Source organism: Aedes albopictus, chromosome 1 (genome assembly GCF_035046485.1).
Source record: "Aedes albopictus strain Foshan chromosome 1, AalbF5, whole genome shotgun sequence".
Lineage (NCBI taxonomy): Eukaryota > Metazoa > Arthropoda > Insecta > Diptera > Culicidae > Aedes > Aedes albopictus.
This window is the reverse complement of record NC_085136.1, coordinates 151,213,350-151,239,806: the sequence shown is the minus strand read 5'-3', so window position 1 is coordinate 151,239,806 and position 26,457 is coordinate 151,213,350. Positions and strand designations below refer to the sequence as shown.

At 42.5% G+C, this 26,457-nt stretch overlaps 1 protein-coding gene across 5 annotated transcripts in view; it reads right to left on the bottom strand.

The window, feature by feature from the left end:
- Positions 1-1,009: 1,009 nt before the first annotated feature.
- Positions 1,010-26,457, bottom strand: part of LOC109418683 (netrin-B) — a 286,837-nt gene continuing 261,389 nt past the window's right edge. For all 5 annotated transcript variants that reach the window (XM_019692908.3, XM_019692917.3, XM_062845596.1 and 2 more), the window contains exons 4-8: positions 20,831-20,980; positions 20,410-20,505; positions 3,103-3,168; positions 2,741-2,945; positions 1,010-2,595 (exon numbers count right to left, since the gene is read on the bottom strand). In XM_019692908.3, the coding sequence (XP_019548453.2) occupies positions 2,454-2,595; positions 2,741-2,945; positions 3,103-3,168; positions 20,410-20,505; positions 20,831-20,980 (659 nt within the window). In that variant the 3' untranslated portion in view covers positions 1,010-2,453. The remainder of the gene's footprint in view (positions 2,596-2,740; positions 2,946-3,102; positions 3,169-20,409; positions 20,506-20,830; positions 20,981-26,457) is intronic.

The window sequence follows — 26,457 nt, the reverse complement described above, 5'->3', positions numbered from 1 at the left end:
TGCTACAATTCTGCAGAATAGAAAGTCAAACTGGATTCCAAGCACCGGACATCAGCTTATTTAAAATGCAACAATATGGTCCACTGCACGAATTTATTCTAGCCTGCTTACTCTCACAGAAAATTTGACATTTGAGAGGTGTCGACACCGCTCAAACGTCAAATTTCGTGTGAGAGTAAGCAGGCCAGAATAAATTCATGCAGTAATCCAAACAGTGAATTAAGAAAACAGTTTTCATTATGTATTTATGTCAATGTCATCATTATGTTATTGTAGTTTTGTTGAAGGAATGTTTTCAGGCACGATGAAGGCACCATTACCAAGTGTATGGATTGGTTAGTTAATTTATTAATTTTGTATACAAAACACGCGCAAGTGAAATGCATTCGAATGAAAATTCTCTTCTTCTTCTTCTTCTTGGCGTAACGTCCTCACTTGAAACAGCCTGCATCTCAGCTTGTTCTATAAGCACCTCCACAGTTAATAACTAAGAGCTTCCTCTGCCAATTCTTTATTACACCAACGAACCTAACTTCAAAATGATTGACTACTTTCAAGTCGTTTTGACAGATGTAACATGAGCATGGAAAGGACGGCAACAAGATCGATAAAGTAGAATACATGATCCGTCTTTTTCGTGCATGTGTGTGGTCTGTCAAAATGACCTGAGAAGTGTCAAACATTTTCACGGCTAGCTTTGTTGGTGTAATGAAGAATGACCATTTTGCATGCATGTATTTGATTTGAGAGACACGCCAATTCTCTATGCCCAAGGAAGTCAAGGAAATTCCCTTTACGAAAAGTTCCTGGACCGAGCGGGAATCGAACCTGTCATGGTAATCCTGAATGTCCACGCCTTTACAGCTTTAGCTATAGGGATAAATAAAATCTCCCTATTAGGAACGGTCCTTCCTGAAGTGTCTGCGAGTATCACCACTACTGATTCTAGTTTTCGAATATCTTAGGATTCCTGTTATTTTCGGATAAAAAACGAAAAACTCTAATCCCATTCAGTTTAATATAAAATAATTTAATGAATTTATTTCATTTATTTTACGTTTCACCTTCCTCTAGCCGCTGTTGGGTCACTTGTACGGGTTACACATTATTTGATTTGCGTGTTAGCGTTAATCAATTGAGTAGATATTATCTTTTCACTTTTTGTTTTTCTTGAAGCGCCCAAAACACTGAGAATTATTCGGATGTTTACAAACGTTGATCAGCTATTCGGGTTTGTATCCTGTCGATAAGCATAGCAATTACTTTGAACATGGATTTTGAATAAATGACTACTTTCGCTTGGAAGATGCCGATAGTTAAAAAAATAAAACAACACTTAATTAAATTACATGTAATAAATGGAAATTATAAACGTCGACTGCAATGTTTGTGCTACATGTTGCCTACATATGGAGCTTTTTTGATTTTAGATTAGATGATAGATTTTTGCTTAGTTGATTGTATTTACAAGATTATGATCACAAATTGTATACAATTCATCGTTAAACATTACCTTCAATTAAATATGTTCGTGATAAATTCTTGTTTAATTTAAGCTTCAATACACAACAAATTTGTTTACACTCTAATTGTTACGTTTCATGCTTTTTGTATAAGTGTTTTCGTGATAAATTATTTATTTGTTGGATTCGGGGATCATCGGAGCAATGTAAACATCAATCATGGTTCCATAAGTTTCCTCTCAAAATGTCGTTTGATGTGAAAATTTCCCAACGCAAATATTGTGAACATGAATGCTATTATCAGATAAACTGAAGGAAATATCCTTTATTTACAATAGTAAATCATGCTACATTCAAGAGGTGTAATATGATAGTGATGAGATTACAGCTATTTCGAAAACGACCAATGGCCAATGTTTGGGAAAATTCCGTTAAATACGAAGTTTTGAATAAGACTCGTTCGTAATAATCGTAATAAATTGTACATACCTAAACTCATTTATTGTACATATTATTGCATATAATTTCTCCGCGTGTAATTCTCTTTCTTATACAACGACAACACAATGACCGACTACTCATTTTTGTTACGCTTTTGCTTGTTAAATAGTTTTCAATGGCACTGACAGAGACAAAAATACTATTGTTGGTAAGACTATTTTCACATCTCCTACTACCGAACAAACCATCGTACTCCCCATGATCAATATTAATCAGGGGGTCATCGAGCCAATCTTCTACCACAATCCACTTACTTGCTACGTTAATACATTGTGAGTAAGTTGTATTTGTAATTTCCGGTGCCACCAAGCTGTTGATGGCCTCCATGTCGTATGCACTTACGCATAATCTGCAATTATTCCCAACAATACCTGACCGGATACACATGCTCAAAAACACACATTCACACTTCCCAAACACACTGGATGACTCAAATTGACTTGACAAATCGCGGTAGAGCCTGCTCTCCTACCTCTGTTCATCTGCTTTCTAATAGCACGAACCGGACTGCTGCTGGAACCGCCGTAATCGTCGGGTCCAGTCGTCCTTCCACTCGATGATGATCGTTTTCGGGCCAAGCACCAGGCTGTCCGGATTCTGTTTTGACTCCATACCCAGTATTAGGTATGATCTGGTAAAATCGAAAAAAAAGAAAACAAATGGTAGACCGTCGATCAGGAAAATTGAAGAACTTAAATCGCTTCTTTTGTTTTTATGAAATGAAGAAATGATGGAACCAACGAAAAATGTTACACCATGTTGCAGCGAATACTCACTTGTTGATCTTGATACTCGGACACCGGCAGTCGAGGTTCTTGGAGGGAACCAACAACCCAACCGATGACTTTCGCTGACTGCTGCCGGCCAGCAGGGGGTTCGTCGATTTGAACACGGTTTGCACCTGCAGGTTGAAGCGCACCTCGTCCCGGGGGACATGCTTACTCGAGGATGTCGTCCGACCGGTGACCTTTGCCATGATTGCTGAACGACGGTAGAAAATGGAGATAAAAAGAGCAGAGAAAAAATGGAAACGAAATTGGTTATTTTGTTCGGTGTCATCTAATCACTTGGTGTCTCCTCTCATGTGAGTCAGCAAATGGTACAAATGGAATAAAAAAGATATGCAGAAAAAAATTACCATAATCACGCTTGCAGTATTTATTCAGATTCAATCGTTTCGTGTCAAATCTACATTTGCCGCAATCTGAAAAGAATCAAAGAGAGGAGAAAAAAGAACAACAGATAAAAACATCATCTGAGTGAGTTAGTAGTGCTTTGGGAAGACCTAAATTGGTCGAAACTCAGATCGGATCATCTTTCGCCCGGAGCTGTGAACAAAACTCTGGCACCCCCTACTCGCAGATCTATCGGCACTGTTGGCCAGGAAGTTAAAACTTTCGACATCAAACCAAATGGTTCGTGAACTACCCTCGAGGTTTCAGCTGGTTATAAACGACTTGAAAAAACACTGCTTTTCAAATAGGGTAAACATCTACTTATCGTATTCACTAATTCTCGTCATATCGGATCGAAAATAGCCAGATATTCCAACTAACCTATACCAATGCACAGTGCGTAAACAAATGGTATGAAACGCGAATATATTCAATATCTCTGCTCGGAGTGGATGGATTCGATTGAATTTTTGACACAAACTGCAAAATCTCTACAGTTTCAGATAAGGAAGGAATCATTCGCCACACTATGCTGGAAACCAGTGTACACCCGATTCTTTTTTGCCTTTCTCGTGCACCAAGGTGTACCGAAAGGCTATATGTTCACTTCAAAAATGAAAATTTTATAGTGCCTCCGGAGGGGTCAAGTCTTATATACCAATCGACTCAGCTCGACGAATTGAGGTGATGTCTGTGTGTGTGTATGTACGTGTGTATGTGTACAAAAAAAACTCACATCACATTTTGGCAGTAAACCACAACCGATTTTAATGACCGACGGTTCATTCGACGCGGAATCTGGACCCATTGTTTCCTATTGAAAATGGTTTGGATCGGTCCAGCCGTTCCGGAGTTATGGCCATTTAGGTGTTCCGGACCGGTACCCCAGGAAGGGGCCAGATATGAAAATGTTGCAAACCCATGCATGCGACCCATCAAACCGCGGCATTTTGGATAACCTGATGAACGGTAAGCAGCAAAATAGTTTCAGACTATATCTGAACCGGTAATGTTCCGGAACCGGTCCCTGGTGCCCCTCCGGAAGTGGCCAAATATAAAAGTAAACTAAACACATACATGTGACACATCAAATAGCGGCTTTTTCGATAAACAGATAAACCGTAGGCAGTAAAATAGTTTCAGACCATATCTGAATCGGTAGTGTTCCGGAACCGGTTCCGCGTGTCCCGCTGGAAGTGGCCAATTAAAAAAGTGAACCAAACCCAGGCATATGGCACATCTAAGAGCTGCTTTTTCGATAACCAGATGAACGGTAAGTGGGAAAACAGTTCCAGACTATATCTGATCCGGTTGTGTTCCGGAATCGGGCCCAAGTGTCCCACCGGAAGTGGCCAATTAAAAAACTGAACCAAACCCAGGCATGCGGCACATCAAATAGCGAGTTTTTAGTTAATGGCAGTTATTATAGAAAGTATCTGCCAGGAATCGGCCAAGAAATTTCTTGAGCGATTCCTTTCGAACACGAAACTGGGCTTTTAGCAGGAAAATAGTTTCAGATCATATCTGAACCGCTTATATTTAAAACTGACGGAGTCGAAGAGGTGAATCCAGCTGAAGGCATCTGATGAAGACCGAAGAATAGTAGGTCGAAACGCGTCACGCCAAACAAGCTGTTTCCGTTCTTTGTCACCGATAATTGCCAATAAATCCAAATAATAAGATATCTGAGCCGGTTGTTGCGGGAGGTGCTGGATACCACCGACTCTTTCAGCAGAAATAAGACAGGTATTTGTCATGATCAGCTACAAAGCTGCAAACTCATATTTCTTAAATTATAAGTTCAAATATACACTAATTAACTTACAAATTCGTTGATACAATTAGGGAGCACGATTTGCTCATGTACTGAAGGTACCTCCTCGCTACCCAGACAACCAGTAATCGTATAAGATGTTGCATAAGATGATAAAGTGGAGGCCATATGTGTACATGCCTCCATTTAGGCGCATACAAAATGTACGCTTATCGCCTCCACTTTAACATCTTATTCAACATCTTATACGATTACTGGTTGACTGGGTAGCTACTAAATGTCTTTACTGAACTACTGCACAATTCAATTCATATTTCATATTTTCAATAATGTTGGGTTCAAATTTAAGGCTACGCATCTTTGCGTAACGCCAGTTGTGTTCCGGAACCGGCTCCAGGTGTCCCGGAGATAAACGGTCAGCAAGAAAATAGTCTCGGACCACACCTAAGATTATCGGCAATACTGATTGCTTCGCTGAAATTACGAAAGTGAAAATTTAAATTTTATCGCATCAATCCCCTTTTGCGTTTAAAATGGCTGCGCCCAATTTTGATGCAACTTGTTGAGCCCTCGCGCTCTGTTAAATGGAATGGGTTTCATTCACTTGTTTGCATTTTTTTTTTCTTGACAAATTTTATATGAATCTTATATTCAACGATAATAAAATATAGACTGAGGTGTGCAGAAAAAACTTATCGAATTGTCTTGATAACGATCGGCATCCAGTGCTAGTGAAGGCGGTCAAGCAGTCAACTGAGAGTATAATAAGTCGGAATTCAAAGTTTTGAGGAAGAGCACAAATAAATAAATCAAGAATTTTTTAAATTTTAAGGTGAAAAAGAGTCCTCCATAAAATTTCTCAACAAATTGCTTAACTAGATTTTGCTTAATTGATTGGGTATTTTTTCATCATATACATTTATTATTTATCATCTCCCCATTGGCGAGTCAACGAGCACTGTGACAAAAGAAAGAGAAAGGGCTGTAATTTCCGACCAGATGACCAATTTTTCCGTTACATGGTAATTCCAATACTTTTGACTTTAATTTTACACAAATGACGAAAACATGAGATCGATTACAGAAAATACCAAAACAGTACTACTGCTCTAACTTCGACAAAAAAGTATACCGAGTACCTAGTGGATGCTATTGAACATGGAGAGCAAAAGTGGAATTAAATAATTATTATCATTAAAAATGCCTTTTATGCTACTAATTCTACCCAATGAATCATGGGATTTGGTTATTCTGTGCGACAGTCTCATCCTAAAACTGCACCGTGCTCTCGCCGTTTACGAAGAGCGAGGTTTTTTGGTGGTGTTGTACTTTTTACAACGGCGCGCGTCCTGAAAGGTTAAGTATTCACGCTTGAATTGGAAATTTTTTAACCCTCCCTGCCTCTTCCGAACGTGACGATATACTAAATGGACGACCGCTTATGTTATGTATTTAATTTCATTGCTTAAAATAAAATAAAATTTTTAATATAACTTAATTATATCACAAGTTGTTATCATATCTGCATATGTTATAATTGTGATCGATTAAAACAAAATCTCTAACGACAAATCAAGTTTATTATGTGTCAACGAGCTCAATGTGACGTCATACTACCCCGCTCGTGTACGTCTGACAAACAAGGATTTAAATGACGGAACTGGCAATACGTAGAACCAGTAAAGCTTCTATCACCATTCTCTTCAAGAGCCGTGTTGGCCTCATTGGCAAAGGCGCCAGATTTCTACCGATGGCAGGTGTCTTGGTTCAAATCCCGTTCAGAACCAAGAATTTTATAACGTTCTGGAAACTTTTTTTGTTAATTACTTTTTCTATAAATATAGGGTGCCCCAGAAAGTATGGGCACAACTTTGCAGCTCTGCCATTTGGGAATGGATGCATAAACAAACTTTATTTTCACACATATCCTGCCTAAATATATCAACATCAAATGCCAATTATTAAAACTTGCATTTCACACTTCGTTTGAATGCGGTAGAACATTCCCTGAAAGACCTTTTAAAACTACTGCACAAATTGGTATATCTTTCAAAAACATCGCTTAACTAATTGTTTTCTTCGCATGAAATTAAGCTAGATAAAAATTTCAAAAAATATATCCGAGTATTTCTACATGCGTATCTATTATACAACCCTTTGTTTGAATTGAAAACTTATACTTTTGGACCTGAAAAATGAATTGAAACACCAAAACCGATATTTTTGAAAACCCGTTTTTCTTATAGTTGAAAACAAGCTTCAGAATATATATAACAACATGCAGAAAATTACATTTTTATTTCACTATAGGGGGGTTAGGGGCATAATGGACACCCGGGGTGAAATGGACACCCCTGTTTTTGCCAAAACTGTTGAGTTTTATGTAAAACTTTTAACGCATAAGTGTAAAGGAACAAGTCATGGTTCTATTTTTCAAAAGTACCAATAATTTTGCTCCAAAATAACCAAGATATCACGTAAATTGAAATATGTTTTTCATACGGTGAAATTCTTATAATTTTGAAGCAGCATCAAATAAGGTATTACGAGTGTTTAAGTGTGTCCACCATTAAAACAACAGAAGTGTTATCTTATCTACATGTATACGAAGATTTAGCAATGGATGAAGTGTTACATTTTTGATCAGAATTTACTTAAAATTACAATTTTAATGTTATCGTCGAAACGGGGCGAAATGAACACTGGCAATTACGAATGGATGTACGCGCATTGCATACTGTTAGGCGTTTAAGAGAGTTTGGAAAAAATCAATCCGATTATTTTAGTCTAAAGTTCATTTAATTAACTTTAATGTTATGTAAACTCGTCTAAGATGGAGTATAATACCTGTGGTATCGATCTCCGTAGGCAAATTACTTAACTGGTCGATGTTATCAAAGAATTAGCATAAAATATGCAGGGGTGTCCATTATGCCCCGATTGGTGTCCATTTCGCCCCGTACCTTTCATGCCAGCCCTAAATAGCACACGGTTTATAAATCATTATTTCTTCACAATAAAGACATTCTACCTGCTGTAAACGATTGAAAGACGTAGGAAACAAGTTAAAGTTGTAAGATAACTGATAATATGCTAAGTTTTATGCTGTTATACAGGCCTAACGTAGTCATTTGCTTAGGGTGTCCATTATGCCCCTTATCCCCCTAAGTAAAATAAATGCTTCAGCTTTATAAAGTGTAGATTGAATTATTTTTATTCTCGTCAGAATGTGTTTCAAAACTCGAATATCTGTGGGCATGTCTCATCCAGAAATAGAAAAGGTGAATTTTTCAGTTTTCTCAAAATTCTGAAATACCCGTACGCACAGGCAAAACATATTTTTATAAAAATTTTCAATCATCCATCTAAGGAAACATGTTTTCGAATGTTTCACATGATAAATTCGAAAAAAATGTTTCGAATTTGGATATTTGGCATAACCGTAAAAAAATAATTTGTGCAGAAGTTTTAAAGGATGTTTCTTCATTTTAAACATTATGCATACAAAAACCCTTTAAAATGTATAAACTCTTTACAAGAATCAATTAAAATACACTGAATAAAAATACAAAAATATAAAAATTGTTGTTCGTTAAGAAAATTATTGTATTTTCGCTATACAAAGTTGTGCCCATACTTTCTGGGACACCCTATAGAATAACACACTTAAGTATAAAAATTGTTTTTACCCTAATAGGTCAAAAGAATTATAACACAATTTGTTATAATTTTGTTAAATTCTATCATATTTTATGGAGCCAGTTTTGTAATATTTTTGTTATGATCATAACACAAGTTATCACTTTTTTGTTTTTTTTTCAGTGGGACTTTGTTAGAATTTTTGTTATTTTAACTACTAACGGTACATGTTTTATAACAACTCTTGTTATAAAAAATATTGTAACATAATAACACAGCTTGTTATAATTTTTTAATGTCCATCTAGTCGACCATAATAAACTTATAGCCTTATTGTCCATTCACGCTATATTCAAAGCGTAATTTTACTCAATGTATTTTTTTATGAAAAAATATTTCCTGGGATCGATTTCTAGATCTACAATACCCTAATTCAAGTGGCCTAACATAATTCATATCAAATCCTGGGTTATTTTGGGAGTTATTAGCGGTTTTTCCTCATAGTAGTCGGAAATTAACAGTCATAAGGCTAACTCCTTCTTATAAATTTAAAATTAGATAGTTTTCATGGATGAAACACTAAAACCATATAGATTATTAAACTAAAGATGTAATTCTATGATCACAAATAAAAAACTTCAGAGTAGATTTAGTTTTATTAAAACAATCGTTAGATATTTCACGCCATCAAAACACATCCAACGAATTTCGTCAGCAATCGTCCATACAGCTTTCGAGTAACGATTATTCATATTGTTCTGGTTTCTTGTATACCAATACTATTCGTGTAGTATCCATCCCGTATGCGTATTTGCCGAACTAAAGTTTATGCGAAAACAATTTTTTTAGCCTTAAATATTTACGAAAGCCTTCGATTTTTCATCAATCCCTTCAAAGGCTTACCATAGCTATATTAGAAATTTTAAAACATCCTTGGAATATTTTACCTCCCTTAATCAACAATCATAACCTACAACGATTCTATACTGTGTAATTGGTGGGTTTGGTAATTCTATATTCCCAAACAAATCTTGAATCTGACGATGATTGGTTTTTGCACAATTTGTGCAGAAAGAACTGTCACTATTTATAAATTCAGATCAATAGTTCTTCTAGAAAAAATAAAAACATCAAAATTTACATTTATCCTGCAAACTACAATAGATAAACATCAATTGCTTCTAACAACATTTTTTTTTCCAAGTGACACCGTTTTTGATCTGCAGCCGGTTGAAAGTGTACCGATTCTAAAGTGCGCAAGCTATATCTGATCTTTCAATTGCAAATTTATTACTGAAGTCAAAGTACTTGTTTTGAAAATATAAAATTTGCAAATATACTGTTAGTTGGAAGAACATTTATAAAACATGGAAACTCTCAAAGTTACCTTATCATTCATAATTATATGAGTTCTGTACCAGAATTTCGAACTTCAACCCACGGTGCATGCATTGAATCGAATAAAAATTAAATATGCTAATCGGAAACTGCAACTTCGCTCTGAACCATTCACCGGCTTTAAACCACCACCACCACCAGAACACCGGTCAAACCTGGTGGACCGACGAAGCTTATTGTCGGATACCGATCGAGAGAGAAATGCTAATCGCTGCTACGGGGGATTACGAATTACGCTATTTCGAGTGAACTGCACGCGGCCGCACAGGCAACCCGCTTCAAAAATATGCACACAAACAGTGCACCACCGCGCCTCGCCACGCTACCACATCAGCAGCCGCGGAGGGCAACCCACCAACGATGGTTATCTGAAATTCTAATCGGCTTTCTGTGGCTGATGGCTACCTATAGAAGGCGAACGGAACGAGCGGATCAACGAAGGAAGAATGGATAAGATGAGCGGGAGGGTGAGTGAGTAGAGTCAGTGCACCCAATCTGCATTCTTGAAAGGCGCTCGGAAGGTGGTTTCAGGATTTTCGGTTGGTTATTGCAACATTTCTATGGTTTCGCGTTTGAGCGGCACATTAGCATAATAGTGTACAAATTGTTAAGGATCTTTCTTCAGTTGGTGTGGGAATTGGTTTAAATGTTTTCTCCGGAAACGAGCAAATCGGGATAGTAAATCGTCAAAGAGCTACAGCCAATAATACTTGGAGAAGTTGGACTGAGAAGTTCATATCTTTCTAGGGGGATTTTGGTTTTCAGTCAACGAAAAGCGTTGATTTTCTTATCATATCGCCAACGTTTCGGTCCAGATGTTGGGATCTTCTGAAGAGCTTGAAATTAATAAATTTGTCTGATCCCGCATACGTCACACTGTTGACTGTCGCATTTATGATTTTGCACTGCACAAGTGTCATTTACCCTATTTTTCCCAGGCTAACGTGCCGGAAGAGGTCACGAATGGAGCATGGTTGATGAGGACCATCAATTAAAACAGGGATGAGCTTGCTGCCGTGGAGGCGGCTACTTAGCAGCTTGACTCCATTTTTGACTTTGCGTCCTTCAAGTCAACCATCAATAAGCATCTGCAGCTGGTTTTGTTGAGACTTTGTAAGTCAACGATGGTGGCCAAGTAGGATCATGAAAAACGCATGGCAACAGTCAGTGACAGCAGAAGAGTTCGTGAAGTCCGTGACTCCTTCGTATTCGCGGGTAGCCCGAAGGGTACGCCAGACGTGATTGCTTACGACAAGCAATCATATAAGTGTGCAGTGCAAGACAGCCGTCAGGAGACGAGCTCCAGGCAATGCTCACAAGGCCTAGAGGTTAACCTCTCTTAAGAGTGAAAGACAGTAATTCTGGCAAGTCAGACCACAACCAGGCGTTTCGAAAAGCTTGGAAGAGTGTGCCTGAAAAGGCCAGCTCATATCGCATCAAAAAGAGCAGAAGGTTGCGACCATGTGTACGTCCACAGCTACCACAGGTTAGAAGGAGGATGCCTCCTGGAACCTAGTGAACAAGAAGAAAAATAAGAGGAAGCAAAGAGAAACAGGAGCACAGGTATACAAAAGGCAGCAAAAGATAGGGCAAGTGCCAAGCGTAAGAAGAGTGACGTATTTATCATCAAGACGAACACTCGGAATTCATGAAGCCAACGATGAGCGATGTCAATCTTGCTCGTGGATCTTGCAGCCGGCGTAAGCAGCATTAGGTGTACTCGTAGATGCTGAGTGATCCTTAAGCTCAAGCCCCATAAAACCCACAAAAACGCCACCTGCAAATGTTTGCCCGAAGAGGTCCTCGTTGAGAGTTTCGAGGTGAAGGCTTTCTCCGCGGAAGTGATTCTTATTGTCAAAAATCTGAACGAAATCAATGACGCGAAGGAACTTACCAAGGGACTCTGGCAACAGTGCTATACGCAGGTCGCCACCGCAGCGTATGGTTACGGATAGTCCCAACAGAAACACAGCGGCCTTGATTCAGATACCTGTGGCGAACGGTAACAAGTTCGTTAAGACAAGGAAGCTCAAGGTACGCTGGTCAATTTGTTCGCTGGGCATACACGAGCCACCGGAGGTTTGCTTCAGGTGTTTTGAACTGAGATACAAGTCGTGGTACTGGTTCTCCAGTTAGCCTAGTGGTTAAGGCTATGGATTGCCAATCCGGAGACGGCAGGGTTCGATTCGCGTTCCAGTCGGGACAATTTTCTCGACATCCTGGGCACAGTGCATCAATGTACTTGCCTCACAATATACAAATTCATGCAATGGTAGGCAAAGGAAGCCCTTCAATTAATAACTGTGGAAGTGCTCGAAGAACACTAAGTTGAAGAGAGGTAGGCCAAGTCCTAGTGGGGAAGTAGAGCCATAAAGATGAAGAAGAAGAAGTCGTGGTACTGCAAAGGTCCAGACAGGAACAAGCTTTGCAGACGACGTGGAGAAGAAGGCCATAAGGCACATAGCTGCACAAACACTCCCGAATACTTGAATTGTTCTGGGAAATTCGCAAATAGCAAAAACTTGGCGGGAGGCCTAAGGTTCCCAGCCCCCAAAAGAGTCGCAGCTAACAAATCAAAGTACAGGTGACGCAGCTGAACCTGAACCATTGCTATACAGCCCAGCAACTGCTGTGTCATGCAGTCGCTGAGTTGAGGACAAATATCGCCATCAAGCAGACCTATACCGTGTACCTACTGGTAATGGTAACTAAGTTGGGGGCGTGTACCAAATGGTAGAGATATAAACAACGGGAAAATACCTGTCCATGTGTTAATGTCTACATCCTACGAGGGCTTCGTGGGTGCCAAGGTCAACGGAGTCTTCTTTTGTGGCTGATATCCCGGTCGACCACTGCCATATTTATTGATGTTGATATTGATATCGATATTTATCACTATCGATTTGTTGTATATGTATGTGATGGATGCAGTGAGAAAGTTTTGTGAAGCAGTGGAATGAACGACAGGTGGCGTTCGCGGCTGCCAAAGTCGCGCTCAAAAATTAGATAAGGGCAAGCAAACGGCCTGCTATGCGGGTTTTGGTCAGAGAGTCAAAAAGAGCCCTTGGGCCAATGTCTACAGGGTCTTAATGCCAAGACATGAGGAACAATGGTTTTCACCAAGATGTTTTTAATAGAAGGTGCAACGATATGAGCAGTTAATGGGAGCGGGGTGAGGTACACTGCGGAGCGGTAGAGGTGACAGCTGGCGAGTTTGTTTTGCAGGCTGGTTTGTCTGCTTCAATGGTTTCTATGGAATTACCAGGGGTTGTTTGTTTTCATAGGTGAAAATTTTTCCCCTAGCCAGTGGCAACAGAAAATCTTAGAAGTTTGCTTTGAACTTTTCAATTTTAAATGTTTATAGGGACAGTCCAAATTGTTTCGTAGATTAAAAGTTAGAAAAGCTGTTTATAAAAGCTATCGATGTGAAAATGGCATGTCCAGGAAAGCGAGGGAATGCATATAAGTGTTCTAAAATGAGCGGCGCGGTCCTTGATGCAGACGTCGGCAAGGGCTGTACGAAAAGGCCGAAATACTGGTGGCTCGACAATCTTTCTAAGCATAAAAGTAACTATGTCTACCGGAAATTAAATGTAAATGCTAAAAAAACATATTTTATGTAGCTTGGAAAAAAACATGAACATCACAAATCCATTGCGAAAACTTGGCGTTGGGAGAACAAATTGTGTAGCATTGACGCATGGCTTACTGCTATTTATGGTACACCCAGAACCAAAACAAACTTGGCAGCTGTGGTCTGGTATTTCAATATGGCGGATTGCTTAATCCGACACTTTGGATTACCTCCCTTATAATTACCTTGGCTTTCACTGAGAAGTCTCCAGAGATGCTGGAGGGGATCATCGAAAGTTTCTTGCCTTGTTATGTTCCGGATCCTTGGTCTACTATTGTGAAACCGCTAGGGACTGGCGCTGGTAATAAGAAGAGGGTCACTGATGAGACACTTATAGGGATAGTACTATATTAAAGCGTTGAGAAGGCCCCAGGCCTGGACGAATTTCAGGTCCTTCCGGGTCGTGGTTACTTCAAGCAGTATCTACATCGTTTTGGTCATGCAGGATTTCCAGGGTGTCCGATTCGTGCAGATTTAGAGGATGAACCTGTGGCCGCATTTCGTGAAGACATGCTTGCCACATGTAGTGGGGCACGACCCCGGACAATCTTATCCAGAGGATGTTTAAAGACGAGCTTGGCTGAAATGCCGTTTTATCGGCTAACGCCTAGATCCTCTCGGAGCTACAGAGAAGGTGGTGCGTGGACTAGTTCCAGCGCAAATCGAGAACCAAGGGTTTGTAGTCGGCTACGCAGGTCATATCAATGCCCTGTGGTCGATCTCGACCCTACTTTGTTATAAGTGGCCACGCGGAGAACTTCCAGAAATCGTCGTTGTGGTGGTTTTGATCTACTGAGTTGAATCCGATCCCGCGGATAGAAGGGGGGCCTTGGTAATAACCGGACAGATGGAGGCGCCATATCGGTAAGCCCTTCTGTGTTCTCAGCCAAATCCAGGCCCTTCAGGAGGTCAAATCGCGGTGAACGCGGTGACAGTTTTTGTTACTTGTGGTGCAATTGGAAGCAGGTGTGTGTCGATCCTATCCACCTTCCGAGGACAAAGAGAATGGTAAGGCCATCCGGGAAAAGAACGAGTCGTTCTGCAAGGCTACGCCACAAACCTAATTGGTGCGATGTGCACTAGCCCCTCTCCGAGACAATGCTTTCTAGGTGGTCCCGGAGAGACGTAGGGCCTGACTGAAATGGGAACGTGGATAGGGGATGTAGTCCTGCTTCCTTCATTGCCTGTTGCAGGTGTAGCTCCATACTACTCTCCCGCTCAAGTGACTGTTGAGCAGATTAACGCCATCCCCACACCCATTGCTTAGAAGAGAAAAAAGAACTGCTTTTGCGAGTTTAAGAGACGTAACAGTGGGATTAGTCGAGGCATCAAAATTCAAAGACTTAATTCAAACGTGAAATCTTTACTGCTGTGCGCCAATAAAGCTATGTTCAGCTATGTTTCCCCCAAAAAGTCTACGTGGTTTATGAATGGCCCCTTTAGAATCCGGAATGACAAAATCACGTATATCTTAGGGATGGAATAACAAACATAAAAGGTGAAGCCCTCAAAACAAAGGTTATTTATTGTACTTTCATGGAAAAACATCATTGAAATTGTTTATTTTTATTTTTCACACATTTTCTCCCTTTTTCAGTGTTGACCTCTCTGAAAATCTGCACAACGGTGGTAAATTTTAGCAACAACCCCTTCCGCTCGTTTGTTCAACAATCAGGTCATCTATGCAGTGCCCTGGCACGGTAAACGCTTGGTATGCTGCGCAATTCAGATCCCATTGTGATCCACTAACCTCTGCCCAGCAACTCCTATCCCTACCTCCACGCGGTACCGGCCGGAAACAATGAGCAACCTTAGGGAAGATCGGGTAACCAACCCCGGTGGGAACTTTGATCGTAGGCTGACAGAGAAGGGGGGGCTTGCTTCGGCAAACCTGAGCGTCTGTTCTCCAGGAGGAGCGACTCACAACAGCGTCTGATCCCCATGTTAGGGGCGGCTGATCTACGCCAGAGTGCCAGGGAAGGACTCTAAGCTCAACTGTGCACTATGGTCCTCCGGAAAGTAGGGGGTTGGGGTCAGGCCCTACGAGCCAGCCGTAAAAAACTATTGTAACGGAAAATCAGCAACAGAATAATACGAACCGAGACCAACGGCAACGACCCCAGCGAACAAAAAGGACTTGCAATTGGAAACTCGGTACGTGGAACTGCCGATCTCTCAACTTCATTGGAAGCACCCGCATACTCGACGATCTACTGAAGGACCGCGGGTTCGGCATCGTAGCGCTGCAGGAGGTGTGTTGGACAGGATCCATGGTGCGAACGTTTAGAGGTAATCATACCATCTACCAGAGCTGCGGCAACACACGCGAGCTGGGAACAGCTTTTATCGTGATGGGTGATATGCAGAGGCGCGTGATCGGTTGGTGGCCGATCGACGAAAGAATGTGCAGGTTGAGGGCCGATTCTTCAACTTCAGCATAATAAACGTGCACAGCCCACACTCCGGAAGTACTGATGATGACAAGGACGCATTTTACGCGCAGCTCGAACGCGAGTACGACCGCTGCCCAAGCCACGACGTCAAGATCATCATAGAAGATTTGAACGCTCAGGTAGGCCAGGAAGAGGAATTCAGACCGACGATTGGTAAGTTTAGCGCCCACCAGCAAACGAACGAAAACGGCCTACGACTCATTGATTTCGCCGCCTCCAAAAATATGGCCATACGTAGCAACTTTTTCCAACACAGCCTCCCTTATCGTTACACCAGGAGATCACCACAGCAGACGGAATCTCAAATCGACCACGTTCTGATTGACGAACGGCACTTCTCCGACATTATCGACGTCAGGACCTATCGTGGCGCCAACATCGACTCCGACCACTATCTGGTGATGGTCAAACTGCGCCAAAAACTCTCCGTCATCAACAATGTACGGTACCGGCGACTGCCACGGTACAACCTAGAGCGACTGAAGCAACCAGATGTCGCCTCAGCATACGCGCAGAATCTCAAAGCCGCGTTGCCAGACGAGGGCGAGCTCGATGAGGCCCCTCTAGAGGACTGCTGGAGTACAGTGAAAGCAGCCATCAACGACGCAGCCGAGAGCACCATCGGGTACGTGGAACGGAATCGACGGAACGAATGGTTCGACGAAGAGTACAGAACGGTTTTGGAGGAGAAGAACGCAGCAAGGGCGGTAATGCTGCAGCACGTTACAAACTGAAGCGGAAACAGCAGACCCGCCTCTTTCGGGAGAAAAAGCGCCGCCTGGAAGAAGCGGAGTACGAAGAAATGGAACTGCTGTGCCGTTCCCAAGAAACAAGGAAGTTCTATCAGAAGCTCAACGCATCCCGCAACGGCTTCATGCCGCGAGCCGAAATATGCAGGGATAAAGACGGAGGCCTCTTGATGGACGGACGTGAGGTGATCGAAAGGTGGAAGCAGCACTTCGATCAGCACCTGAACGGCGTGGAGAACGTAGGCACGGGAGCCCACGGCAACGGAAGGAATGACGACGCCAGTGCAGCGGAGGACGGAAATGAACCAACTCCCACGCTGAGGGAAGTTAATGATGCCATTCACCAGCTCAAAACCAACAAAGCAGCTGGTAAGGATGGTATCGCAGCTGAACTCATCAAGATGGGCCCAGAAAAGTTGGCCACCTGTCTGCATCGGCTGATAGTTAGGATCTGGGAAACCGAACAGCTACCGGAGGAGTGGAAGGAAGGGGTAATCTGCCCCATTCACAAGTAAGGCGACCATTTGGAATGTGAGAACTTCAGGGCGATCACTATTTTTAATGCTGCATACAAAGTGCTATCCCAGATCATCATCAATCGTCTGTCACCTAAAACAAATGAGTTCGTGGGAAGTTATCAAGCCGGCTTCATCGACGGCCGGTCGACAACGGACCAGATCTTTACCGTACGGCAAATCCTCCAGAAATGCCGTGAATACCAGGTCCCAACGCACCACCTGTTCATCGACTTCAAAGCGGCATACGATAGTATCGACCGCGCAGAGCTATGGAGAATCATGGACGAAAACGGCTTTCCTGGGACTGACTAGACTGATTAAAGCAACGATGGACGTTGTGCAAAACTGCGTAAGGGTTTCGGGTGAACTATCCAGTTCATTCGTATCTCGCCGGGGACTGCGACAAGGTGACGGACTCTCATGTCTACTCTTCAACATCGCGCTGGAAGGTGTGATGCGACGAGCCGGGCTCAACAGCCGGGGAACGATTTTCACAAAATCCGATCAATTTGTGTGCTTTGCGGATGACATGGACATTATTGCCAGAACATTTGGAACGGTAGCAGAGCTGTACACCAGCCTGAAACGCGAAGCAGCAAAGGTCGGACTGGTGGTGAATGCCTCAAAAACAAAGTACATGCTGGTAGGCGGAACCGAACACGACCGGATCCGTCTGGGTAGTAATGTTACGATAGACGGGGATACTTTCGAGGTGGCTTGGGCGCGACCGAGGATGGAGAGCGGCAGCCACGAACCGAGTATTGTGGCGTACTATTGTTGATTATGTCTTGTCTTAATGATGTTGAACGAATTAATGTATGTATGCAGTGTCCTGAGCGCCTTGACTAGTCTGACTAGGATTCCGAAGAAAAATTGCCAAACTTTTTTTTTATTGCGAAATGAGGGGCAATTCAGCGAATTGAGAAAACGCGAAATTTGAGTGTTTTTTTTTTCGTTGATAAACACTATCCATCTGTGACGATACCACTGAACGTCTCCGGCTGTCATGGCAGCTCATTAAAATAGGTAAAACCTCTACATATCCCTTGTGTGCGTTTTTGAAAAGCAGTACGCGATTCTTGAGGCTGTCATCCTTGTATAAATTGGTTCTCATCATCTTGTTGCGAAAAAACCATGCCCAGAGTTTGAACTTCGTGCCAAATCTTCAAATTCAAAGCAGATTTATCAATGAACCCAAGCTTTTTTCTTCCGAGGACTTTTCCTTATGCCATGGTTAACAACATCTGTGCACATAACACATAATGGTTTTGACGATATTAACATTTTTCGCGACTGTCGTACCTGACCACGCTAAATTTTCAATGTGTTTGTGCAAGATTTTTTTCCTCCTGTTGTCTTCAGTCTGAAATAACTTTTCAATTGTTGCAAGAAAATCGATGAAATTTTCACCATTTAAAGAGGATAAGTGTATGATCAGAGTGCTGCAAAAGAATGATGATTATGTTCATTGAGAGCGCCACTAGAAAATGTGACATGATTCCGGATTCTAAGTGAACACAGCTTTAGTAGAACCTGATGCTTATCTGAAGATAACACTCAACGGCTGCAGGTCTTTGTCAACAGTTGCCTGCGGTATAAAATTCGAAGCATGTTGGCCTCACAATTGGATCCCCAACGTGGACATCCATCGTCGTGTCATCAAAAGTCGATAACGACAGAATTTCGGAAGCGGAAGTGGAGGTGTGTCGGCCACGCTATACACAGGGCGGGAACGAAATCTGCAGCAAACGTTGAACTGAAATTACGACATTAACGACTCTCAACCGTTGATTTCGGAAATTTATTTAAATCTATGTATGAAATCCGATTTCACTCAACAAATATTTCAAGTTCTACAGTGAGTATCATAGGTGTAAAAAATTTCCTGGCGACCACTTACATGCTTGTTGATGAGTAAGCTTGCCAAATTAACGAATAAGAATAAAATGTCCACAGTGCCAGTGTTGGTAAAAACTCAAATTCTCAAATCTCATGGTTGAGTTGTTTCACGCGCGATTCTTGACTCGCCAAACTCACCGCCGAAAAAATCATGCATGAGTTGACTCGCGCTTTCACTCATTGCTTTATTTCTTGGTGTTCTTGTTATTTACATCAAAGTTTTTAGGATTATATGATAGAACAAAAGCAAATCTAGCGTACAATAACATTGAATGCCGTTCAAATTCATTTGGATTCGTTTTACAAGCGAACGAGATTTCGGCGCTTGACTCGTGAGAGCGAGATTTTGCATGAAAATCTCGCGCGTGAGAAAATGATTCAGAATCGCGCGCGAGTTTGCTCACGCAGGAGCGGTTCATGAGTCTGCCTTGAGTGTGATTTTACCAACACTGCACAGTGCCTCTGTTCACTATAGCTACGTTTTTGATAAATATAGGTATCTCATTCTCAACAGTCTGCTGCACAACATCTATGCTATCACCTAAATGCCATTCATTCAAACCATGTATTCCTGGCACAGCATTTTCCCCTATTTTTTCACAAACCTGTCGACACTTTATACACATTCTCGAAACATTGATTGATGGATTCGCATACCTACTTGCGCATTGTGCTGCCACCACCCTCGCGAAGCCATCACCACCCTAAATATCTAAACGAGTCTCAGGAATCACGAGTTGAACGATTCCAACCGTTCTACAAAATCTCACAAATCTTTCCAAAGGATGGATTCGTGTGTGAACGTGAGTTATCACGACGCTTCTACGTGATGTGCTTTTTCTTTGTCAGCCACTAGCCGTTTGTAACGCAGATCAGTGCTGCTGCCGCCATGGCGACGAGCAAAAAGGGGATCGACTTGAGCAGTAATCCTTGCCCAGGGATTTTCAGTCGTACAAAAATCGAACGACAGAACGAAAGTTGGAGGAGATTGGGGCAAAATGAGCCACTAACGAGCCCATTAAGTCGGAGCGATTACTTTTCTAGTTTTTTTATTTTTCTAGCGAGACTTGCAGAGATGCGGAGGACACATACGAAGAGTGCTGAAGAACCGAGTTCTGCAATGTTTTCTCCCAACGAAGCATTTTCCCCAAGTCCCTCTTCCTATGATAGATGGGCGGGCCGAAAACACGGCAATTAATTACTCACTTTCTTTGGTACTTTCACTCGCATCTGGATCATACTGGTAGGAATCCGGCGCGGTGTTCTGTGCCTGGTGGTTGACCATCGTCACTCGTGGAATCTCTGTTGGGTGGAAGGAAGGAAAGCAATTATGATGCGAATCATGAATTTTGCAAAATCATTTCATGGGACACCGTCTAACCCACCGCCGCACCATCATGGTCGCCGTTGTCAGGAGAGCAACAACGGCCCGGCCGCCTCGTCACCGGTTGAGTGATAAGGTCAGCGAACCCTTTGTGATGTGCATCACGGACGGGACACAACCGCACCGTACCGGCGGCGGCATAGCGTTGTGACGTGGTGCTGCTGATATCATGATGGTGGATGCTATGAAATGAACGGCGGTGACGTGTATGAATATGAATATGTAGCGCAAAACCATACTTACTGATGCACGGTGCGATATGGGATCGGCTTTGCTGGTAACCTCGGGCGCATCGGTTACACGTTAGGCCCGTCACGCCTTCCTTGCAAGTGCACTGACCGGAAGTGTGGTTACAATTTTTCCCAGACGATCCAATTGGGTGGCAATCACAAGCTGAAAATATGAAAAATGATAGAATACCACGAGATGTTTTGCCAAAGTTAACGAAAAAATGAAAATTTTATATATTGATCCAAAGTAGTGGTTAGTTTTACAATAAAACAAGGATGTATCAGAGCCAATATAGGGTCGGTAGGTGCGGCGTAGTACAGTACCTATTTGCAGGTGAACCGAAAATCCGTATCGGTCTCAAGCAATGAAGGTATCATAGTGCTACTCGTCAATGTACACAGCTAGTAGAGATAAAGTTTTGATGCGAGAAAAGTTTGGTTAAGTGTTCTAAAATAAGCTGACAACCTTAGAATTCTGCTCCCTCTTTGTAGCCTATTTTTCCATACCTAATTCACGGTTCGTAGAACTGGGTAATTCGCGCAATACAGATCCCATTGAGGTCACTAGCCTCTGCCGAGCAACTCCTATCCCTACCTCCGCGTGGTACCGGCTGGAAACTACGAGCAACCTTATGGAAGATCGTGTAACCAATTCATAAGCGATCAGTAGAGAAGGATAAAGGACAGTTATTACCGAAACATATGCTGTATTTGATGTATGTTAGTTGGCCTTTCAATAAATAAATTTACTTTGAAAATCCTAATTACAGATGTGAAATGAATTGAATTTGATTTTGTATGAGAACTTATTGGACACGGTGTAGAGGCGCGTGATCGGTTATTGGCCGATCGACGAAAGAATGTGCAGATTGAGGATCAAGGACTGATTCTTCAACTCCAGCATAATAAACGTGCACAGTCCACACTCCGGAAGCACTGATGGTGACAATTGGATTAAGGACACATTTTACGCGCAGCTCGAACGTGAGTAGTATCGCTACCCAATCCACGACGCTAAGATCATCATAGGCTACGATAAGGATGCGTCACGTAGTCAGCCGATTTGAGATCATTTTGCTGTCAAACAGAGACCAGCCGCTGATTGGTCGAAAATGATATCCGTTTGCTGCGATCAGATCGCTTTGTTGTTGGTTTGGCCGTGTTGCTAGTTTGCAGGTTAATTATATGTTAATTATATGTTTCTATTCAAGTTTAATCGACTCAAATATGTCGGCATTCAAATGTAAATCATCCTAAAGTGACTCGTTTGTCTGAACATTGATAGAATTCATTGTTTTGGTACAAAATCAATTGATTTTTTGATATATTTCACTATAAATGAAAAAACTTTTCATTTGAAATCAATTTTACTTGCAAGCTACGCTATTCCAATTGTAAATAGCGCGAAATATGCATCCAAATTTCAATCGTTGAAATTAATTTGTGTGAAAGATTTGGATTAACGTAAAGTGGCAGCACTGGATTTTCATCTTCGACAAAATCAAACGAAAAAATAACAAGGCAGGCGAATTTCTGTTGTCACATCCTATCCTAGATCATAGGAAATTGAAACGCTCGGTTAGGCCATGTGGAGAAATTGAGACCGACGATTGGAAAGTTCAGCCCACCAGCTAACAAACGAAAACGGCCTACTTCTCATTGATTTCGCCGCCTCCAAAAACATGGCCATACGTAGCACCTTCTTCCAACACAGCCTCCCTTATCGTTACACCTGCAGATCACCACAGCAGACGGAATCGCAAATTGACCACGTTCTGATTGACGGACGGCACTTCTCCGACATTATCGACGTTAGGACCCAACGTGGCGCTAACATCGACTCCGGCCACTATCTTCTGGTGATGGTCAAACTGCACCCGAATCTCTCCGTCATCAATAATGTACGGTCCCGGCGATCGCCACGGTACAACCTAGAGCGACTAAAGCGGATGTCACCTCATTATACGCGTAGAATCTTAACGCAACGTTGCCAGACGAGGACGCGCTCGTTGTGGCCCCTCTAGAGGACTTCTAGAAAACAGTAAAAGTAGCCATCATAGACGTAGCTGAGAGCGTCATCGGGTACGTGGAAAGGAGTCGAAGAAACGAATGGTTGGGGAGTGCAGAGCGATGTTGGAGATAAAACGCAGCATGGCGGTTATACTGCAGCAAGGAATCGGGCAGAAAGTGGAACGTTACAAACATAAACGGAGGCAACAGACCTGCCTCTTTCGAGGGAAAAAGCGCAGCCTGGAAGAAGCGGACTGTGAGGAAATGAAAGTGCCGTGCCGTTCCCATGAAACACGGAAGTTCTAGGAGAAGCTTTTTAACGCATCCCGCAATGGCTCCAAGCCGCGAACCGAAATATGCAGGGATAAGGATGAAGGGGCCTTTTGAAGGACAGAGGTGAGGTGATCGAAAAGTAGAATATAAGCACTTCGATGAGCACCTGAATGGCGTGGAGAACGTAGGCACGGGTGACCACGACAACGGATGGAACGACAACGTCAATACAGCAGAAGAAGGAAATGAGCCAACTCCCACGCTGATGGAAGTTAAGAATGCCATTCACCAGCACAAAACCAGCAAAGCAGCTGGAAAGGACGGTATCGCAGCTGAACTCATCAAGATGGGCCCAGAAAAGTTGGCCACCTGTCTGCACCGGTTGATAGTCAGGATCTGGGATACCGAACAGCTACTGAGGAGGAGTGGAAAGCAAGGGTAATCTGCCGCATTTGAAAGAAAGGCGACCATTTGGTAATGGTAAGCATTCCACTGGATACTGCCTTAAGTTGTTCACTCTCCCTCGAAGGCCCAGGTCCTGGCTAGTACTTAGACTACCCGTTGCACTCAAGCTCCTGAATGGGGAAGGGTAGCCAACTTTACTTGTTCGCCTCCCCTTAGGGGGAGCTTGAACATGGCCATCTGCGTGCCAGCCGGGCCCTTTCGCAGGCGGATCGATGTACTTGGTACAGCTATCTCGCACTGCTATTTAAATGCGGCTGCAATCTCTTCTGCATCGGCAATCTCGTCCAGGTTTTCACACCGGAGAGTTGCTTCTGCCGTTAGGGCTCTTATCTACAGGTGCCTTTCATGACCGCCATCTTCTTCAGCACCGAACGCTTCCTTGTCCACGTTTCTACAGCAGGCTTCGACCGTGCAGCTCAAGCTAAAGGGCGGTTTGACCTCTCCACTACAGCCCCGGCAAGCTGCATGGTTTCATGCTGCATCGTCACATTGCCCGCAAAGAGGAAGCTGTTCGTTTGGGAGGACTGTCCTCCTTGCTCGCGTCTGCCGCAATCCATTCCTTCACCAGGAGATCATACTCCTGCTTGACCAGAGCCAGCGATTTGCGAGACTTCAGCAGGCTCTGTTTCAGGTCCCTACTGATGTTGTTCCGCCCGCTGGTGTAGCCGATCAGCTCGCCCAGCTGTTTGCCAACTACAACATCTACTTAACATTTGACTGATCTATCAGCCCGCTGATATTGCGGCTCAGCGCCCGCGTGAGGTCCGTACCGATCATCTGTGCTTCCTCGGCCGGCACTGTGCCGCTTCGTGCTCCGCTTGTTCCACTTGTTGAACTACCTGCCGTTTGCTCTCTAGGGGGTGCACCAGCCCCTCGTAGTGGCGATCTAGCCAAACCTCCACGTGCGAATAGGTTCAAAGCCGCTCCTTCCGCTACTCCATTCTCGATCACGTTATTACTTTTGATGGATTTCGAAGTCATGGCTGTGGAGTCCCGCTTGAAGCCGTTGTCCCTCACTGCAAATGAAGTAGTCGCCAAGGATTCTGCTGGTTACCTATGCATGCAGGGAGGCTACCCGAGTGCGCTAATCTGGAGTGCTCATCCGAAACTACTTCCACCTAGTTAGTTACCTAAGCTGGGCACAGATCAGGACCATACTTAAAGGCCATGACACGGTTTTATGGGACGGGAGACAGCGCCGACATTGGCCCAGCCGCCGTTTCAAGTCAGTGTCACCCGACCTTACTATAAGAAGATTTTTTGCCAAGAGCTGAAAGTCTCTATAATAAAGACAAATCAATCAACTAAGAGGATAGAATGCCATGGCCATCAGCTCACTTAAACATAGTTACCTAAGCGTGTACCATCTCAGTTATCAATCATCATGCATACCATAATCAGGAAGGGAACGTTCCTGATGTCTCAGAGGCACTCCTAGCTGGGCTGTGACACTTTGGAAGCGGTGACATATCGCTTGTACAAATTTGCTTCCGGATGTGTGGAATCTCTGAAGAGGACCAGCAGATCTCACGCTCGGTCACCTCCCGGTGCCAAAGGTGTCCAAAGTCCACACCCAAGTAACATTTTACAGACTTATCAACCTTGAAGAGGTTTTGAGAACCGTTTTAAAACCTAATACCTTTTATTTTGGTTTTATGATGGTTGTAAGACCCTCTTCTAGTCCATTTGACTAAAAAGTGTTACTTGGGCACTGATATGTGGATATAGTTTGCTTAGGAAAGAATCCTAGGCTCCCACCTAAGGATAATGGTGTGTGGCGGAGAAGGATGAACCACGAGCTCACTGCACTGTACGGCGAACCTGGTATCCAGAAGGCTGCCAAATCCGAAAGGATACGGTGGGCAGGACATGTTGCATGAATGCCGGATAACAACCCTGTAAAGCTGGTATTTGCTACTGATCCGGTTGGCAAAAGAAGGCGTAGAGCGCAGAGAGCACGATGGGCGTACCAGGTGGAGCTTGACCTGGCGATCATTGGGTGCGACTGAGCATGGAGAGCGGCAGCCACAAACCGAGCACGGTGTGTTTATAGAGCAACTTTAAAACAAAAAAATAAGTAAGTCTGAAATTTTGCCCAGTGATACTTTGGGCCATTCCCTTCAATTTGCTGGGTCGGTTGAAAACATCCATCGGGGGGTCTAGAACAAATTTTTTTTTAAGGTTTTTCATGCAAAAACTGTTAAAAGCGCATATTGTAAATTATTGCATCTCCTAGAAATAGTCACAACTTTTTTGTCTTTGAAGATAGAACCATACAATTTTTAGGCGTTTCGAAGTAGTATGCGTAGATGACTGTGTGAAAATTTCATTAAAATTTGTAGAATGACTTTCAAGTAATAGCAAAACTATCAAACGCATTCTAAAATACTAAGCTTAATAGCAAACGATCAACAAAATATCTATATTTTTTATACAATAATACATGAAAAATATTTTATTCTAAACACCTTGACTCATTATGATGGCGGTACTGTGAAAACTTGTTTTTCAAATGATGAACAATTACATAGTCAAATACATGAAAGGAAAACACACACTGTCATTATGTAGCTTTTGACTAAAGTATTAATCATTTATTTCAAGAACGTGGTTTTACGTATACATGTTCACAAGTACAAGTATGCCTCTATTACGAACCCTATAATGAACACAATTACATATCATGATTGCTGAGCTTGTCGGCCTTCCCTAAAAAAAATATTTGAATGTTATTTGGTAAGCCAAGAAAACCACTCGAGGATTGGGAAACATCTCTGTTTCGAAGAAAAAGTATAGAAACTAAATTATTTTGGCATTAATGTTTACAAGCTCAAAATTAAATAGTATTTCACCTTAGTCAATGAATAAAAACAAGTTAACTCTGTTAAAAAC